General features: G+C 43.1%; 1 protein-coding gene across 8 annotated transcripts in view; it reads left to right on the top strand.

Annotated features, from left to right (window-relative positions):
- The window catches only part of GCNT4 (glucosaminyl (N-acetyl) transferase 4), a 29,624-nt gene extending 10,387 nt beyond the window's left edge, over nt 1-19,237 (top strand). For 4 of the 8 annotated variants that reach the window (XM_075932296.1, XM_075932294.1, XM_014574161.3 and 1 more), the window contains exon 3: nt 11,512-19,237. In XM_075932296.1, coding sequence (XP_075788411.1) covers nt 11,513-12,880 — 1,368 coding nt within the window. In that variant the 5' untranslated portion in view covers nt 11,512 and the 3' untranslated portion in view covers nt 12,881-19,237. Of the gene's footprint in view, nt 1-4,713; nt 4,926-5,198; nt 5,293-11,511 lie in introns of all 8 variants that reach the window. The other 4 variants (XM_075932300.1, XM_075932297.1, XM_075932299.1 and 1 more) reach the window with 4 other exon arrangements.
- Nucleotides 19,238-20,600: the final 1,363 nt, after the last annotated feature.

The following is a 20,600-nucleotide window of genomic DNA, read 5'->3' as shown; positions in this document are numbered from 1 at the left end:
TCTAGCCAGAATAACCACTCTGAACCAAACATAAGCTTGGCCATATGGATGAAGAGCTAAGTCTGCACTCATCAACCAGTTGTTAGTCCAGTGTGCTACCAAAACAGCAGTTACCACACCTGCCAAGAGGTACAGATTGATGGTAGTAAAATCCCAGTGCAAGTTTGTGTAGCTGGTGACATGAAGGAGGTAGTTCCTGGACATTGTCTTCTATATTTTAAGTACTTAGAACACAAGCTCTAAGTTAGGTGCAAGAGACAGTGTTAAAACTTCCACAGGAAACACTGGCAGAATGCAGGGCAAGAATGGTATGGGGGAAATATTGTCGTTATTCTGGGTGTATAGTTCAGGCTGCTCATGAAAGTTGTAGTTGCATCAGCTAGTCACAATTATGTTGTAAGGAGATATTTTGCAAGCTTTCCTGCACAACCACTGCATCTCAACACTGTCCTACATCTTCCAATATTCTGTGCACAGCCTCCCTCCCCTTAGCAGAGCCCGTACATTGTCACAATTGGGTATTATCTACACTGCAATAAAAGATCCATATGGCACAGCTGTGGCTGGCACAGGCTTGTGGATCTATAAAACTACTGTGGGCCAGTTTGGTCTGAGGCCTGGGCTCTGAGACCTGATCCCCTTGTGGTGTGTCAGCCTCCTGTGCTCAGGTTGAGGCCCAGTCCCTATCAGCAATTTTTAGTTCCACGAGCCTAAGGCATCTGACCTGGGTTCTGAGACATGATGCTATGGAGTTTGTATTGAAGTATAGATGTACCCTCTGATATGGACAAATCCTAGGGCTTTGGATACAAAAGTGAAACCCTTAAGATAGGATTTTACCCACAATTCCAGAAATAGAAACAGTCAGCAATTGAATCATACTGAATTCTTCCTAGCAGGGTCAGCAAGACAGTGTGGTGAGACTACATATTTGACAGACCCATGTGGGGCACAGAACCAGTTATAGTTTCCATGCCACATGCACAGAATATAACGAAGGATATGAGGAGGAAATCAGAAAAGGAATTCTGCCATTGCTAGATACTTTATGATCACAAATAATCTCAATCAAAGATGCCATCAATACCACAGCACCATTTGAACAGAAATTAGAAATATGCCAACTATTTGTGAGAAAGGTTGGACAAGAATCTGGGTAGAAACAAATACGATAGATCTGACCATTGACATGTTTGTTTCTCTGAGCAGGTTAGATCCCAAACTGTGATTCAGAAGACCTTCAGGTCTGAGAATTACTAAAGGACTTCATCAGAGCTGTCTCCCTCTGCGGGCAGGACTGAATGATCTTAACATATAACCCAAACTATGAAGAAATTTGGATTAAAAAAATGGTTTAAACCGTGTAATTGTTACTTTAAATTAATCATTGGAAACTGGTTAATTCTCAAATGAACAGTATGTCATCTGGGGGCTGGCTGTTTGTTTCTAAAGTGGCTCATGGCCATATAGGAGTCCAATGCAAGAAGGCAGTGAGGCCTTCTGGAATGGCTTGTCCTCCTCCCAAGCTCTGCAATTCTGATATGACCCACTACACACATTAGTAGTTCAGGAAGTAGCTGTTTACACGGTAAAGCAGGCAGGAATCAGTACTGAGTATAGAATAGCCTAATTCAGGAAGGAGTTAGCAAGAAGAGCAGGGAGGCAGTCATGTGTTCTTGTACACAATCAAAGTAACTAAGGCAGGTGGTGTGTGAAAAGCTCATTGGCATCACTTTTGATTTACACAAAGAGCCTGGGATACGCTGTTACTTTGTGTACATAGTTTATGGTAACAATAGTAATAAAGGAACTGCAGTAAAACCCAGTTGCCCAAATGCTCCTTATGTAAATTGTTAGTCTTAGTCAAATGAAATCATGCCTAAGTCCAAGTCTTCAGTTATAGCCTTACCACAAGTCCACAGACTACGTTTATTAGCCTTTTCTGGATATTTAAGTCCCTAAACATGTTTAGTTTATTTGAAGCCCAATTTAACCCTTTCTGGCCCTAAAACCCAGCTGAAATAGCAGTGCTGCTGTAGAGCTGGTCAAGACAATCTGCTGCTGTAGGCAAAACTTCAGTCTACTGTCCCTTTGAGAACAGACTTTAAGGGTGGGAGGATATGTTGAGCCATCTGTTGGTTCAGTAGTGCTTAGATGCCTATAGCTAGAATGTGCAAAGCCTTCATGCAGAAATACACCTTCAGTCTTGGCCCTGAAATGCCAAACTCTGTTCCCGTTCATAGCAATTTCAAGGCTGTGAATCTCATTCAGAACTTCTGTATGCCAATTTTATACCACTTCAGTCTCCCAGGAGTTACTCCGCAGTTGAGGTCAGAAACAGAATTAATACTCCTGATTGCCAGAGCACTGGAAATCAGAAGTAGTAGCTAGGGATGTAAAATTTAGATCAATTAGCTAATCGAATAGTCAATACAATTTGCATTGACTATTCGATTAGTCGATAAGGGCACCTCTGCCTTTGATGTGTAGCTATTGCCCTAGGTGAAAGCACGGTGGGGAGCATGGGGCCAGGGGAACTCAAGTTTGAGTCCCCCACTGGCCCAGTGGTCCCCACAGTGTTTCAAAGCGGCAGCGCCGCATAGAGCTCAACTGAATCCGGGCTCCATGTAGCTCTGCTGCTTTGAAATGTGGCAGGGAGCCCGGCATCAGGCTCCATGTAGAGTTTCAAAGCAGCAGTGCTGCTTGGAGCCCAGGGTCAGTGGGGTGAGTCCCCAGCTGATCTGGGCTCCATGCGGCGCTGCTGCTTTGAAGCACCCCTTCTCTTTTCCCCACTTCTTGCTGCCTCTTTCTGATGGCAGAAAGGGTGGGGGGAGCAATTAGTTGACTAACGTGTCAGCTGTCTGATAAGCTGTCAGCTGTCTGATAAATCCACTTGCCAAACCCGCACTGTGCATGCGCCAGACCCGCATTGTGCATGCGCGTGCTGCCGGTGAATGGGGCGACCAGCTGAAATCTACTCGCCATGGGCACTGATTTGTCGGGCCCTGCCGATAAGCATTTGCTTATCGGATAGTTGACTAGTCGTTCACATCCCTAGTAGTATCTTGAAGAACTTAGATACTATTTTGACAAACCCTACCTATTGATTAGGTATCTAGTTTACAAAAAGTACATGGAAAAGGAAGAAAATAGGGTGGTTTGTTTTCTTTTCTCAAATAGCCTATAAACAGAAATCAAACTTAAAAACTCTTCAGAGAGATTAACTCTTTCCCCACTGGGGACACCCATTATCTTATAATTACTGTAAAATGTTCCTAGAGATCATGTGATAACTTCATACCATACAGTGGAATTTCCAGCTCACGGGGTAAAATCTTGTAGTATAGTGAATGCTAGCTTATAATGGTTCCCGTGCACTGTAGTCAATAACGTTGTCTTCTGTTCACGAACTATGGGCCAAATTATTTTCATAGATATGGTTCCCTAACTTAAATAAGAACTGGATGCTTGCTGTGGAATATTGTTATTCCAACTGGCATGCTTGCCAACGGGGGCAGTTGCCCCAGGATTCACCAATTCAAAGGGGCCCTGGGATCCCGACTGCCTCTGCTGCTACTGTGCCAGTGCCCAGAGCCCCAGGCTCTTTAATTCACCGTTGGAGCACCTCACTGTCTGCTTGGTGAAGCTCTGAGGGCTAGGAGGGCATACTGCATTCTGGGTGGCACGGAGAGTTGACTGTCTGATGCCCACACCTCTGTCTTGCCCTGGGGCCTGTGGAGGTTGTTGCTTCCCCCGCCAACTAGATTTTGTCCAGAATACCAGTATTAAACACACTCTTTAAAATGTCAAGTGGGACTTTTATTGGCCACCAGTGGCCAAGACACAAGGTTTATGGTTCCTCTGAATAAACTACATCTGATGTCAGTGGATCCCGTCTCTTCCATCTGATATCAATGTTCTAGTTGTAGTGTGATTTTCCAAATCAGCAGCTACACAATCTAGAGATTTGCTGTCAGCCAAAACAACTGTAACTGATATCTGTGATCTGCAAGTGGACAGTCAGAGTCAATAGCTTTTGGTTATACTCCCTGCACTCAGTTCTGCTCTCAATTACACTGCTGAAGCCTTGTGGCATGTAGATAATAAAGGGCAGAATTTGCCAGCCCTCTTTCCTCAGTGCCCACAAGAGGATTCATTTTTTGTTAAATGGGTATATGGAAGACTCTTCACGTTTTTATGAATGGGAAACTCTCGATGTCCTTTCAATCAGCATTGTCCAGCCAGATGGTGGAACTTACTATTTCAAAGAAGCCAAGAGACCACAACCCACACTTAGAGGGGACAGGTTCTCTGCCTTGTTCCACTCCCTTTATGCCTCTCAGGCTGACAAACAGCAGGGGAAAGACAGTAGGTGCTCCAAGTGCTCCTGTCTCCTATCAGGATCCTGTCTGAGGGCTGGGGGGGGGACAGTGGGAGGCAGTAGGGGAGATGAGGCAACCAAAACAGAACACATTCATAGAATTGTAGAATACTAGAAGTGGAAAGGAACCTCAAGAGGTCAAGTCCAGTCCCCTGCCCTCACAGCAGGACCAAGCACCATCTAGATCATCTCTGATGTCTATCCAACCTGCTGTTAAATATCTCCAGTGATGGAGATTGCAAAACCTCATTAGGCAATTTATTCCAGTGTTGAACCACCCTTGTCAGTTAGGAAGTTTTTCCTAATGTCCAATTTCAATTATTTCCACATAGAAATCACAAGGCCTGGCTCTGGAAATGCATGTTGAACTCCTAAACACACAATTTCTTCTTAATCCAGTCATCTCTGAGGATCACAATTTAGAGCCTGGAGGGCCGGAGATTGGACACCCCTGCTTTGGACACAGTTGATTTCAGATATGCATGTGTCAAACAAAAACGTCGTCGGATGAACTGCCCTGGATATGAGCACTCTACAGATATTGGTACTGTAAATCTGGGAAGGGCTTGCAAACTCCAAACTGAGCACCTGAGACCGTTTAGTGTTATCACAGCTGTCTCCTCTTGGCAGGCAGGGGGATGTAGAATCCATTACATTTGTCAAGGTCGCAGCATTGAGTCACCTACAGAAAGTGTAGGACAGGGCTACTCAACTTTGGAAGCCCCGGCAGCCACAGTGATACTCAGCACGTGCTGAGGGCTGCAACTTAAGTGTGGTTGCATATACATGCAAATAATAGCTTCTTTCACACCTACAGGCATGAATACAAAGATTAAGCCTTAAGTCACCACACCGGACCCAAACGTGGCCAGTGTGAGACAGTCGGCACCTCTCAGGCTCTGCCCACAAGGGTAAGCAGCCAGCACTTCTCACAATGCCCTGGTGCTTTCTGCACCTCCTCCCTGGGGGCTAGCAATGCCAACACTCTGTACTCATCTGCTCCACCCAGCTCATCTGCTTGCGTCTTTCAGTGCTCACCCCGCCTGGGAGATGCCTCGCTGTTGTGGAGCATGTTCCCAATGGAGGCCATGTTCAAAGGATCCCACCCAGGGGCCGTGTGTTGAGCCCTGCATAAACCCAAACCACCCCGTGGGCTGCAAACAAATGGGCCGCGGCCCACATTTTGAGTAGCCGCGGTGTAGGTGAGCTGTTCCCCTAGAGCAGGGGTGGGAAATTTAAGGCCCAGGGGCCAGATTCAGTCCCTGGTTTGCCAGGATCCAGCCCCCAAGGCTCAGGACTCCCCCCAACATTGGGGAGCCCATGCTGGCACTTCAGCCCCCTGACGCAAACTGGATCCCCCCTGCTGCACTTCTGCTTTTTAAATGTATTAAGAGTCAGCCAGCTCTTAATAGATTTAAAAGGCTGATACGCAGCTGGGGGAGAGGGGGGCGTGTGAACAGGAAATCAGCTGTCTCGGCTTACACTGGGTTCCCCACACTGCACTTCAGCCTTTTAAATGTATTAAGAGCCAACACATTAATACATTTAAAAAGCAGAGGCGTGGCATCCTGGGACTGGGTGTGAGCCAGGAATCAACTGATTCCCACCTCATGTCCTGTCCCCGCTACTCCCCTGCTTCCCCTGCCCTCCCGTGGAGATGGTGCTGGGTGAACCAGATTTTACTGGCTCCTGCTTCCCCCCGCCACCTTGCTACCTCACCCATTGCTGCTTTGAGAACTGTTTCTGAATAGTGTGTATGTTGAGAGAAGGATACAGTTTTGATTATCCAGCATAGAAGATAACTGCAGTGGTATTAACTGGATTTGTTGTTGCTGGTTTAAGGAGGGAGCGGGTCATGTGTTCCCTTGGCCCTTCTTTTCTAGATTGTTCCCCATAAGCAAAGCTCTGTGTCCATGGAGGGTCCTTCCACAATGTTCAAAGTTAGGACAGGGGCAGAATTGGAGCAAGAGTTCAGTGGAAGTTGACGACTCCCACTCCGTGCAGGCTGGGAGAGATTAGTATGCAGAGAGTCCTCTCTATGCATTCATCTTTGAAGATCTTCTTCCTGAGTGTGACAGAATCTGACTGGCCACCCACTAAGGGATATTTGGAGAAGCTTGCGGGGTAGGCTGTGCTAGGCACATGGTACTGTATTTAAAGAGCTGTGACTCAGTTGAGTTGCTGCAGTGATTATCATACTTTAATTTTATTTAGCACATTTTTCCAAAAGAATCTCAAGAACAGGTTTGTGTTTACATTGTGCAATGCGTTGTCTGATACTTCACATCAATGGGTTAGTCTACAAACTAATATTCTAGGTGAGGCTGCATATGTCTCAGTAGGATTTCAACACCTTCTGCATTTTTGTACTAACAACTCTTAGTTAGCCCTGCCTTTGTGACTCTGTCCTCTCTGTGTGTTTTGCTCCAGTGTATCTAAGGCAAACTCACAGTATAGATGCACTGCACTGGTGCAAGTCTGTGTGACTTATCCAGGTGAATTATTGGGATTAGATGTACAGGTGTAAACCCTGTATTGCACTAATGTGCTATCTATGGTGTGCAAATGGCTGGGGTTTGCACAGGTCTAACTACATCAGTGTTGCTACATTAGTGCAAACTGCTGTAGTCTGCCCTGCTTGGTGACTGCTGAGGAACAATTGCTGCTAAGGAAGGACATGATCCTGTTCTCACAGTTGATTTACAGCAGTGAAACTCTACTGACTTTGTTGGAGCAGCAACTGATTCACTCTAGCATGAGATGTGTCCAGCTAGTTTCCTATAGACAACAAAAAAGGAAGTGGTGTGAGGGTTAAGGCATGTTCTTCCTTCTGGGGCTTATGATGTGGCTGCACTGCAGAGAAGTCCCTGGCAAACTGCAAAATTCCTCTCCAGCCCCTGGAGGAATGCATGGTGGATCAACACCAGTTTGAAGGGTATAATGTGTATCCCCTGTACTCTGGCTCAATGTCACTTGTGAGGAGCAGGTCTCATCTTTACTCCACCTCTTTTGGATTGGCTACAGCCATTTAGATTAGCCTCTCTACATTCAAAGAGTGCCAAGACAGAAACTGTACCTGTCCCCTATTGCAGTAACGCAAGGAAGCGAGAGGCGCATCTGGTCTCTTTCTCTTCTCTGTTGCCCATAAGCACAAGGCACAAACTATGCCAGATTATTTGTGGTTTTCTTCATTTTAAAGCTGCTCAAACCTGTGTCTTGCAAAAATCCCACAGGAATGGAGGAGGATTCAGCTGTGGGTCCATCTAAAATGTTGTGTCAGTGACCAAACCCACATGCGGAGAATAGCCATGTCGTGTCAAATAAGATGCCTGTTGACAGTTTCTGCCCTGAACATCTGATGGTTAGTGGTCAGCACATGCCTCAAAACATGATGGTTCATATGTGCTAGCCATACTTGAATCCTGTCTCATGTAATAGTGGATGTTCTCATTTGCCAGAGCTCAAAGCATTGGAGCTCTTGGTCTCTGTGATACAACATATAATGAGCCTCTCTCAAGGTTAGAAAGTATTTCCTCAATCGGTTTTAAATGTGTTGCTTATCAGTTTCATGGTGTTCTTGCATTATGTGGAAATATAAATAAAAGCACCTGAATTACAGTGTCTCATTACTGTGTACACTGCTAGCAAGTGCCTGCTCTAACTTAAGACATACTAAGCCCTCACTGGGTCCTTAGGGTTTATCTTTAGTCAAGTAGATGAATTATTACAACTACCAAGTGGCATAAACTTTGTGGGATCCAATAAAATGGAGCCTTCAGAAAAAGGTGGTGACTCCCATCTCCCTTTCTACCATAACAATCCTACATAAGGGGGAAAAAATGATCCCTGCATGTAACAGGAACTTAATGGATTTAAAAGAAATTGGAACTTAGAGGAATGGTATAAACACTAGAGATATGTTGTTAGGTGCAGCCAGAGATTGTTTTAGATAGGGAGAGGCCCAGGAGAAGAGTAAATGTAGGCATTTCTATTCTCTATAGGTTCTTACACCACTCTCATCTTCATAGTATCTCAGCATCTTCCAATAGCTCATTAAGCATCATGACTAAGCCTATGGTTTTGTCATGGGGATTGCAGAAGTCACAGAATCCATGACTTCCAAAGAGCTCTGTGACTTCAACCTTGGTGGCTGGGAGCTGTAGGGTCCTGCTATCTCCTGCAGCATCAGGAAACCGTGAGGATTCCCTGCAGCCTGAGGCAGTGGGGCTCCCAAGTTCCAAATTGCCATAGGCAGTGGAGGGTACCCAGTAGCTCTTTACTGAGGCAGGCAACAGAAACACTGCTGAGGTTCCCCACTGCTGCAGGCAGCAGAGGGACCCTGCAACGCCCAGCTGCACAGGGGCAGGGAGACCCTGCAACTCCAAGCTGTAGTTGGTGGGGTTCCCCAAAGCGCTCAGCAACCCCAAGATGCCCATCTCCTTCCCATTTTATCATGGATATATTCAGTAGAAGACAGGGACAGGTCATGGACTTCTGTACATTTTTCCTTATTGCCCATGACCTGTTCCTGACTTCTACTAAATACACCCATGACAAAATCTTAGGGCACGTCTTCACTCACCATGCCAGAGATCGCTCTTCTGCTGTTTTATTTAACAGGTCTAGTTAAGACCAGTAAATTGAATGCTGAGGGCAACTCTGGCCGGGGCGTGTACTTCTCTCAGTGGCTCCCATCAGCCTCCCTCTGTGAAGATGGTGCCAAGCTCGGGTTAAAGTAAGGTGACTCTAGCTATGAATTCTATGTAGCTGGAGTTGCGTACCTTAACCCGACCTTCCTGGTCTAGTATAGACCTGGCCTTAGAGAGAGAGAGAATGTCAATCATGATTAAGGCTATCTCCTCCCCCCCCCTTTTCTCCAGAGGGAGAATGCTGTATGCAGGGGAGTTTTATTTTTTGGTAGGGTTTGTTTTTGTTTTTTAAACATACATGCTGCTTTGTGTGTGTTAGGTTGAAAAATGTTGTGTACTTGAAATTAAAATAATCAAATTTGTGATGAACTGGCCCCTGTAAGAGCTTGGTCTCCTGCACAGATGAGGTGGACAGCTCCTTTCTGACAGAGAGATGGAGTTGTCAGCCACAGTCATCGCCTAAGAAATGTAGGCAGTCTTTTAGATATGCTGAGTACAGGCTACTGAGTATCTTGGAGATAAGAGCAGAGACCTTGAACTTGACTTCATATTCTATGGAAAGCCAGTATAGGGAGCAGAGATAAGTCTGATGTGCTTGCGATAACCATGTTGCTAAGGAGAAGTGTTGCAGTGGTTTGTGTTAGCTGTAGGAGCTGATGACTTCATGTCCAGGTTTATTGCATTGCTTTAACCCAGATGGGAGGCAAGGAAGGTATGTCTGAGTCCAGCTCATTATCCATCAGACATAGTCTCCAAGCCAACAGGAGGTGGTAGAAAGCATTTCTCACAGATGCTGTTGTGTGAGAGCTTAATGTCAGTGAGAAAGCCAAGGGAAATCCTAAACAATTGACTGAATTGAACCATTGGGCCATTAGGAGAAGGAGTTACACCTGCTCTGTTCAACTACCCACCTCTAACCTGCCAATGACATAAGGGAGGGCTGGGTATAGGTAGTATAGAGACAGTTACACTGGCTTTATGCCACTTATGTATTCACATATTCCTGAGGCCAAACGCTATGTTCAAAAGCTATTCAGAATCCTCTTATTTCATTTCAGATATCTATATAGTTGTTAGTCTATTTATCAATCTGTACTGAGACTGGGTCACACGTGATTTCACAGCAGTTTTGCAAACCAAAAGCAGAATAGTACTTCTTTTGCACATTTCCTGAAGAAGGCTTTGTCACAGCAGTTTGCATGTGTCCTTTGCTGACTGTGCACTTCTAAATTTTTCAAATTCAACAAAAACATATAACTATAAGGTAACAAAGCTGGCTGCTCTTTCCTTTCCTATTAACCACAAAGCCATATAGGAGTAGCAAAACAACTTATTTTAGAAAGGAAATGTTGGAGACTGCTCTATGCATGAGCAGTTCCATTAAGAAGGAAAATGGAGTTATAACTAATACAGCACCTGGATACAGACTCCTGTCTCATTTTAATCCAGTAATAGACACGATGCTCTTCACACTTTGCTGCTAAAAGCAAAATAAATAAATAAATAAAAATGGAGAAAGGCTCATCATGCTTCACTTTCCTTGCAATGAAACCCAAGTTCGAAAGCTATTACATAGCAGATGGCTTTGAATATGCTGTTGCATAATGGAAACCTTGGCTGTGCCTTTGCAGCAGTCTCCCAGAGTTCTAGGAGACAGGAGGGTGCATTATAAGCTTCCCTGGATGATTGCCAGGGCTAGGTCCAGTCTTACCTCCAATTCCTTTGTGGTAGTTGGTGCCACCATCCAGAAGCAGCCCTTAGATTCCAGGGAGGTCAAGGTCTTCTGAGCAAGATTCCACCATATCTAGAGGTGATGGGGGAGGGAAGTGCCTTTCTCTTCTTCCCTCTCCCCTCCCCCCCATCACGTCCAGGTATGGTACACTTACACATTAGCCAGCCCTGATGCTGTCAATTAAAGAGGACGCTCTGTTTGATTTTTAAAGCATTTGCTTTAATTCTTTATTTTTAATATCAAAAGCAATATTTAAGATATCTGAGCAAAATAAACTATATTCAGTGGGATTTTAGTCAAGGGCTAGTTCAGTCCTACCATCTAGTAGTAAGAGATGAAAATTGCACTTCTGTACCACCAGACTTACTCCTTAATTCTTCCTTGGGGGAGAACAGGTGGAAGTAAAAGGGAGTTGGCAAATAAAGCATGTGATCCAAATAACCCTACTCCAGCTGAATATTATCTTACTCTGCAGTGTTCCATTGACTTCACTGGGCTAATTCATCACAAGGAACAGCTTGGTACAAACAAAGCTGGCAAAAATCAGCCCTGAATTAACATGTTTATGATTTGATGCCACTAAGTACGGTTTAATATAAGAAAATAGTAGTGTTTTAATGCTGTATATTTCTACTGTTGTTTTCAAGCTGTAGCCAGATCAAAGTGTTTGTTTTTCTAGAAGAAGCTGAAATTGTCTTTAGTGTACCCTTCCATGATTAAAATTTCACTTGTCTGCTATCTTCCTACAGAATGAAGAGACGTAAGTGTTCTTACAAGTATCCCATGAGGTGGAAGATCCTGATCCTGTTTTTAACAGTGTGGCTGCTTTCACTTTTGAAACTTCTTAATGTTGAAAGACTCCTATTCCCTCACAAAGGTATTTATTTAGTAGAGCATTTTTTAAGCACCTCTTCTTATGTTAGAAACAAGTACTCCCATCTTAGAAATGACTTCCAGTATGAAATCAATTGTTCATATATATATGAACAAGAACCTGGTGAAATTGGCAAGAGTTTAGAGATAAGAAGAAAAGAAATTATTGATTTAGATGATGAAGACGTTATAGCTCTGACCAGCGATTGTCAGGTGTATCGTACTCTTAGAGGATACCACCTAAAACTGGTTTCACCAGAGGAGGAAAATTTCCCATTAGCCTACTCTTTGGTTGTTCACAAAGATGCAATAACAGTTGAAAGACTTATACATACAATATACAGCCATCAAAACATTTACTGCATCCATTATGACCAAAAGTCTGCTACTACTTTCAAATGTGCAATGGACAATTTAGCTAGGTGCTTCCCCAATATTTTCATTGCATCTAAATTGGAGACAGTGGAATATGCACACATTTCTAGGCTCCAAGCAGATTTGAATTGTTTGTCTGACTTGATGAAGTCATCAGTTCCATGGAAGTATGTTATTAATTTGTGTGGTCAAGACTTTCCGTTGAGATCAAACTTTGAATTGGTATCTGATTTGAAGAAACTCAATGGAGGAAACATGCTGGAGACTATAAAGCCAAGTAGCAGCAAAAAGGACCGATTTACATATCACTATGAACTTCAGAAAGTGCCTTACGAATACATGCAGATGCCTGTAAAAACGAACATTTCTAAAGATCCGCCCCCTCATAACATTGAGGTTTTTGTAGGCAGTGCCTATTTTGTTTTAAGTCAAGCATTCATCCAATATATCTCTGAAAATTCTCTTGCTAAAGACTTTTTTGAATGGTCCAAGGATACTTATTCTCCAGATGAACATTTCTGGGCAACTCTTGCACGTGTGCCTGGAATACCTGGGGAAGTTTCAAGGTCAGCTCACGATATAACAGATCTGCAAAGCAAGACTCGCCTGGTGAAATGGAATTACCTGGAGGACCACTTGTATCCTCCATGTACTGGTACGCATCTTCGCAGTGTGTGCATTTATGGAGCAGCAGAGTTAAGGTGGCTTATAAATTACGGACACTGGTTTGCCAATAAATTTGATTCCAAAGTGGATCCTGTTTTAACAAAATGCTTGGCAGAAAAACTTGCAGAACAACAAAAGGAATGGGTTTATTTGTCTTCTGAAAGCACTTTCATGCACAAAAGTTCTTCAGGTGTTCCACTATAGCAGTACATCACACTTAGTATTATCCAGTGACTGAGTCTCCATTGCTTTGACCTTGTACAGTCTTTTATGGGGTGCAAAATGCTACCAAATCGAATGTTCCTTCTGCTCAACTGTAAATGATTACAGAAGGTGCATGAGAATCAGGCCCCCAGACACGAAGTTATATGTCATGCCTTTGAAGGACCATTACATTATTCACCATAACAGCACTGTGTCACTAATACTTTTGAAGGTGGGTCTTCTAAAAATAAGCTGCGCTTTTGAATGGTTTTGGGGGGGCTGTTGCACTACCTGTGGTAATGAAATGTTTCAAATTAAGCCTGCCTGTGCAATTGATAGGATAATTCCTCGTGTCTGTCCTCACACCCTTCTTCTTCTTCTGCTTCAAAATATTGGAACATAGGAAAGAAGATATCCAGGTCTGCTACCTCAGGAAAGCTGGAAGTAAAAATTCCAGCTTCTGAACAAAACTAAAATGAGTCTAAAGAGAAAAGTCTAATGACCATTGAGCCATAGGGCTGATCCTGTGAACCCTCCACTCCCAGTCAATGGTAGATGAGGATGCTTAGCCTTTTGCAGGATTGGATCCATAACAATGATTTTTGCAATGTGAATATGATTGGATTGATCCTGGAACCTTGCCCATTGCATTAGAAGTAGCAGTGTTCTCATCTGTCTTTGCAATTAGTTTTCCTCTCTCTCAATTTTATGTTTCCATACCTGTGAATTTTGTGATAGTTGATAGAAGTGGTATTACACAGAGTAGTTCTTTGACTTCTGTATGTATTAGCCAGAAATGACAGATTTTGGAGCTCTACCAAACAGAAATTAGTGCCAGAAAATGTATTATTCCATCTCCATTGTCATCTCCTCCATTAGAAACATTCTGATGCAGAACCAGAGTCATTTAGAGCAGGAGCACCAATTTAGGATGGTGCACAACAAAGGCAGCTTCTAATGAGCATTCATTAGAAATTTGGTGTTGCATTAAAACACAAAATATTGACAAGCCCAGATCCTGAGTTGGGGCTGAGGATCACAGCTTGGGAGGGGGCTATATAGAGCCACTTTTATGCCACTTTTGTGCTTTCCAGATCCTGGGCTGATCTGTGTCAAGTCAGGCTTTCACTACAGCTTAGAACCACATGCTTCAGATTGCTTTGTCTGCCAGTGAACCCAAGGATTATCCTGATAGCTGGGGTTCTTGGGGCATGATGGAGCCCTTGCCATCCCCTTTCTCTCAGCTATGCCCTGCTACACTGGAGCCCAGGAGAAGTGGTGGGGAAGGAGCCTGTACAGCAGCTGTTGTAACCCCAAAGTCTGACTATGCAGGAGGAAGTCATCTGGGACCTGGGTCTGCCACCAGAAGAGCTTTGTACTGTCCCAACACTGCCCAGCATCTAGCTCAGAGTGTTAAATAGCATATTCTTCTTGTCTTTATACATCCATGTAGTGCTGAATTAATAACCATGCCCTGTTGTCTCATTTAGAGACTGAGACCATCACGGCTTTTGATGCACAGTACCCATGGAAAGTGTTTTAGCTGATTGCATGAAATTGTGACTCATGCTGGCAGAATTGTGGACATACATAATTTGAGCCAGTGATTCAGTCTTAGCTTTAGCACATAGGGTAGCCATGGACTAAGCCCTAGTGGTTTAAGAATGGCACTGAATGTCAGGAGTCCTGGTCTTTCCTCCCAAATCTATCACCAATTTGCTGTGTGAAGTCACTTAACTTCTGTACCTTAATTATCCCATCTTTAACATGGAAATAATGCTGTCCACCCACCTTTACGAAGCACCTAGAGATCTGTGTCTGAAGAGCCTATTGTAACAACTTCTCACCAAAACTATTTGAGACATCAGTGAAATGCATGGAACACCATTTCCCTTGATGTTTTGGTTTCTTACATAAATAAGAATTTTTTGTTAACTTCATGCAATTTAGGCTGATAATCTGCCTTTGGTACCATTCTGGTTTATCATGATAATATGCTGCATGGGGACTTTCTAGAATGTGAATTATTGATTGTATTTATGGAATTGTGTTACCACAATTAGGCTGTCATATCATGAAAGGCAGTCAGGGTATTAGAGGGTCAAACTTAGGCCTTGTTTATATAAGACAATTTGAATCAGTTGAACTAAATGAGCTTCAGAACACATCTTTAGTTAAGGCACTATGTATCTATGTGCATGGGTGCCAGGTTAGTATAATTTGTATTGTGCCCAGATTGGGTCCAAGCAGAGCCATAAGCTGTGGGGGTCCCACACTTCAGGGGGAGGTGGGGTCCAGCATGGCCTGAGAGGTTAACAGGGGGTCTAGCATTGGCATAAGCAAGCAACCTAGCCCCAGTCCACCCTTCCTCTGCCTGACACTATTCCACCCCAAGACCCAGTCCCCTTCTACACTGTTCCCCAAGCCGCCACCAGCTTCTTTTTGGCTTCGGCCCCCTCCCAGAGTGATGCTGAGAACCAGCAGGGTGGGCTGAGGCCAGATCACTTATTGCTGCTGGTGCCAGGCCTCTTGCTAACTGCCCAGGCCATCTTGGACTCTGCTTCACCCTGAAACATGCCCCTCCCGTCTCCCCTCCCCCCAAGCTTATGGCCGTGCTTGGACCCATTCTGGGCACCACCAACAATTATAAAACCTGGCACCCATGCACACATGTATATTGGCTTAACTAAAGATGTGTTTTAAAGCTCATTTAGTTCAGCTGATGCAAACTGTTTTGTGTAAATAAGGCCTAAGTTTGACTCTCTGATGCCCTGACAGCCTTTCATGATATGACAGCCTAATTGTGGTAAAATGTGGGGCTTAGGGCAGTTGTCCTGATTCATCCTATGGAAATATAAGTCCAAACAGTGGTGGAGCCGGGCCTATGTTCCTGAATATTAATGGAGCACAGGCATCAGGGTCCCATATAACACTCCACCTGAGTCTGTGAGCAAGGCCTTATAGACTTCCTAGACCACAGAAAATAAGGGAATGTAGAGGTGATGCTGGATGCTAAATTAATGTCACTGGGGCCCCCATTATGCTACATGTTCCTCAGAAATATTTGAAATTATGTGTGCCGAATTGTAAATATCATCATAGATATCTGTTTTTTGTGAAGATATAATCCGAAACCATTCTACCTTGTGGTGTGATGGTCTACAAAATGTTTACAAAAGCAATCTGTCTCCAAAATTTTAAATTACATTTCTGAATTATTTCCAACCCCTAATTTGTAAAATTTAACATAAGCACAGTTCTGCCCATTGTGGTTATCACCTGTCTCCAGCTTCTCATCCATCTCCTTCTCTTTATTGTCACTTGTTTGAAATGACTGGCATGAGCCTACCTATTGGCTTTTCCATTCTTGAGAAATGTGGCCATATCAAAGGTATGCTGAGAAAGTATAAAGTTTAGTGTGGGCAGAAACTTAACACACACATTTATTAATCGGTATTACACTTCACTGGGGAGTTTTTGCAGTTCTTATTAAAGCTAGAGAAACCTCCCACAGCCGCTACAAAAGTCTTCTGTATAAGTTCTTGTCCATAGTATTTTGAAACAGGGGTGCCATTTCATATTTTGATTGGGGTAGGAACAACTTTATCCATAATTCCAAGAGTTATTTAGGCACTTGAAAATTCTTGTTTTCTGGCAGATAATTTAGCAGCTAGCTGACAGGAGTCCTGTATCGTATTCCTATATAAAAGAAAGACAACTATTAGACCCACTCAGCTCTAATAACATGTTCTGGTATCTTATGGCAGTCATGTAAGGGCACTGTTAGGTTTAAAATTTTACTATGCCTTCTGAACTTGTTACTAACTCTGCAGAGAGAGAGAGAGAGCGACCCTATCAGAACTCGTGGGTTCTATCTCAGCTCCGGAATGGGAGTGAGGTCCTAGTGGGTTACAGCAGGGGGCAGATACATCTGGTTCTATGTAAAAACATCAGATGGCCATACTGGGTCAGACAAAAGGTCCATCTAGCCCAGTATCCTGTCTTCTGACCTAGCAAATGTCAGGTGCTTCAGAGAGAATGAACAGGCAATCATCAAGTGATTCATCCTATCACCCATTCCCAGCTTCTGGCAAACAGAGGTGAGGGACACGCAGAACATGGTGTTGGACCTCTGCCCACGCTGGCTAATAGCCTTTGAGGGACTTTTTCTCCATGAACTTTAGTTATTTTTTTATCCCTGTTACACACTTGGCTTTCACAACATCCTCTGGCACAGAGTTTCACTGGTTGACTGTGAAGAAATATTTTCTTTTGCTTATTTTAAATCTGCTATATATTAATTTCATTGAGTGACTCTTAGTTCTTATATTATTTGAAGGAATAAATAACGTTTTCTTAATCAATTTTTCCACATAATTCACTCTGCTATCATCCTTTTAATCATGTCTTTTTTCCAAACTGAAAAGTCCCAGTCCTTTTAATCTCTCCTCATGTGGATGTGTTTGATACTCTTAATAATTTTCGTTTTCTTTCTCTGTACCTTTTAAAAAGCCAATATATCTTTTTTTTTAGATGAGTGATGAAATTTGCACACACTATTCGATACGTGGGTGTTATATCATGGATTTATATAGAGGCAATATGATATTTTGTCTTATTATCTATCCCTTCTCTAATGAGTTCAAATATCCTGTTAGGTTTTTTATTACTATTAGACATGGAGCAGATGTTTTCAGACAACTATTCACAATGACTCCACTGTTTTAATTAGCTGACCCCACCAATAAAGAACACATTGTTTTGTATGTATATTTGGGATTATATTTTGCCATATACTCTGCATTTATCAATATTTAATTTAATCTGTCATTGTGTTGCCCAGTCACCCAGTTTTGTGAAATCTCTTTGTAATTCTTTGCAGTCTGTTTTGGACTTAACAATCTTGAATAAATTTTGTTTTCATCTGCAAATTTTGCAAGCTCGCTGTTTACACTTTTTTTCAGATCATTTATGAATGGGCTGAATAGCACTGATCCCAGTACAATCCCATGGTGGACACCACTATTTACTTCTCTCCATTCTCACAATTTATTCCATCCTTTTTCCTATTTTTTGACTGGAGTACCCGACAGTGCTTTCAGGCTCATCTAATCATCTGTAGCAAAATGTAGGACAATGTAGCACTTTAAAGACTAACAAGATGGTTTATTAGATGATGAGCTTTCGTGGGCCAGACCCACTTTCTCAGATCAAAAAACCTGTAGTTTACTTCAATGACAAGCCTTTTGTTATCTTAATCTCCCTGTCTCTGTTTATAAACAAACTCCCTGCCACAAAGGATGTGCTGCTCCCAGCTTTGGAATTTATCACATATCACACTCAAGCTGTGTTGCCCTTAAGAGCTCTATCTGAGGCTAGAGTGAGATTCCTAGTATAAAATTCTAAGAGGGCTACAGCCCTCCTTCCCCAATGGTGCCCCTGTTTTCAAATGGAAAATATATTTGCATCATCAGATAGCTTTCCATGTTTTCATCCCATTAAATACAAGGGGTCAGCTCCTGGTCCCATTCCCATCTCCTTTGCACAGCTCCAGTAGCACAAAGCAAGTGGAAAACCAGCTTAACTGGCCAACTGGGGCTTTTCCCAGAGAAGATGTCCAGGCAGTCAAGGATATTACCAGTAGATAGAGGGCATGAACATTGTTGCGGCTTCTGCAGCAAACAAACATAGAACACTGCTCAAGTTGCTACTTGGCTCTCCTAAGCTGTGCTGGGGCAGAAGAATTAGTCCCCCAGGATCAGGGCGAAGGTACTTTTAGTGGCTGGAAATGGGGGAGCTTTTTTGTTGGAGGGTACTACATGCTGAGTACCTCCTTGACTATGTTCAGGATTTGACACAGATTTCATCCAAGTAAATTATTGTGAATGTCACAATAAAGCTAATTTGAATGTGACAACATCTCAGATTGTATTGAATTTCGTCTTCTGTGGTTGGTATGAGTAGTATACACAATCATTTAAGTACACTTTTATTTACTTGTGAAATATAGGTATAATCATTCCACTCCTTCGTGTCTCTATCATACAGTTGATCAGAGGCAGCTATTTTAGTAGCTGCTCCTTTTAAAGGTAGAGCAGTTGAATAAGTATGATACAGCTGAGAGTCGGAAACAAGACCCTGCATCCAACTACTCCAAGTCTTGGGAAAATTTAGAATTTGTAGCCCAGGCATATCTCAATTGTTGCCCAGCAACTACAACTCAAGATTTTTGAACATTCTTTATCCATTATCACCTGTTATGTCTCTATCTCGCAGTTAAGAATGTGAACATACATGATTATGATGTAAGTAAAAGAAGGCAAATATCACTGGTGGGTTGGTGCCCAGCTACTAAACGACTCCCAAATGAGTTGCAGAGTGAACTCTCCTCCTAGCTAGTTGCTAAACCTGTTTGCAGGAACTTCTCTCTGCTAAACCAGGGTATGTCTACACTACCACCCTAGTTCGAACTAGGGTGGTTGATGTAGGCAACTGGAGTTGCAAATGAAGCCCGGGATTTGAATTTCCCGGGCTTCATTTGCATGTTGCCGGGTGCCGCCATTTTTAAATGTCCACTAGTTTGGACTCCGTGCCCGGGGCTACACGCGGCATGAACTAGGTAGTTCGGATTAGGCTTCCTATTCCAAACTACCGGTACACCTCGTTCCACAAGGAGTAACGGTAGTTCGGAATAGGAAGCCTAATCCGAACTACCTAGTTCGTGCCGCGTGTAGCCGCGGGCACGGAGTCCGAACTAGCGGACATTTAAAAATGGCGGCACCCGGCAACATGCAAATGAAGCCCGGGAAATTCAAATCCCGGGCTTCATTTGCAACTCCGGTTGCCTACATCAACCACCCTAGTTCGAACTAGGGTGGTAGTGTAGACATACCCTGGTTTAGCAGAGAGAAGTTCCTGCAAACAGGTTTAGCAACTAGCTAGGAGGAGAGTTCACTCTGCAACTCATTTGGGAGTCGTTTAGTAGCTGGGCACCAACCCACTAATGATATTTGCCTTCTTTTACTTACATCATAATCATGTATGTTCACATTCTTAACTTTGGTAGAAATTTACTTTGTAGGGGATTTCTGGAGTTTAGCAGGCAAGTGAATTTGCTGGTACCTTTGGCTCCAGTCCTAAGGTGTCTGAGGCATACACTTTAAGTAGAACAGGACTATTACTGTTAAGCACATAAGTCTTCACATGATTAGTGTTCAAACGGCCCAAATTTTGGTATCATGGAAGTCAAAGGCAGAACTCTCATTAATGCCAATGGAACTAAACTTTGGTACTAATGGTCCCAAGCTGATTCATTTCCAGTGAAATCAATGGAAAGATTCATGTTGACTGCAAGGGGATATTTAGATTGGGACTTTAAAAGTTTAGCCAGCAGATTGATCAACTTTAAAAAATAGTCACAGCCAACACTTGTAACTGTCATGATAATAAATGGATTGGTATGGGGGCGGCAGAGAGGTTGCAAATTTGAGTATGTGGCTCTCGCACAAATTTGAATGCGTGGTTCATATTTTCTTTTGTGGTGGAATAAAAGGATTTTCAAGGGAAGAATAGCAAATATAGAAAATGAACACATTCTATATTTGCAGTTAAAAAAAATCTCAGGTGAGACTTTCTATGACTGCTCCATCATATTAGACTGTGGCATTTAGTTCAGAATGGGGACCCAGGAGAAAAACAAAATGCAGGAGATAGAAATGAA

The sequence above is a fragment of the Pelodiscus sinensis genome, chromosome 6 (genome assembly GCF_049634645.1).
Source record: "Pelodiscus sinensis isolate JC-2024 chromosome 6, ASM4963464v1, whole genome shotgun sequence".
Taxonomy (NCBI): domain Eukaryota; kingdom Metazoa; phylum Chordata; order Testudines; family Trionychidae; genus Pelodiscus; species Pelodiscus sinensis.
This window is presented reverse-complemented; position numbering and strand designations above follow the sequence as displayed.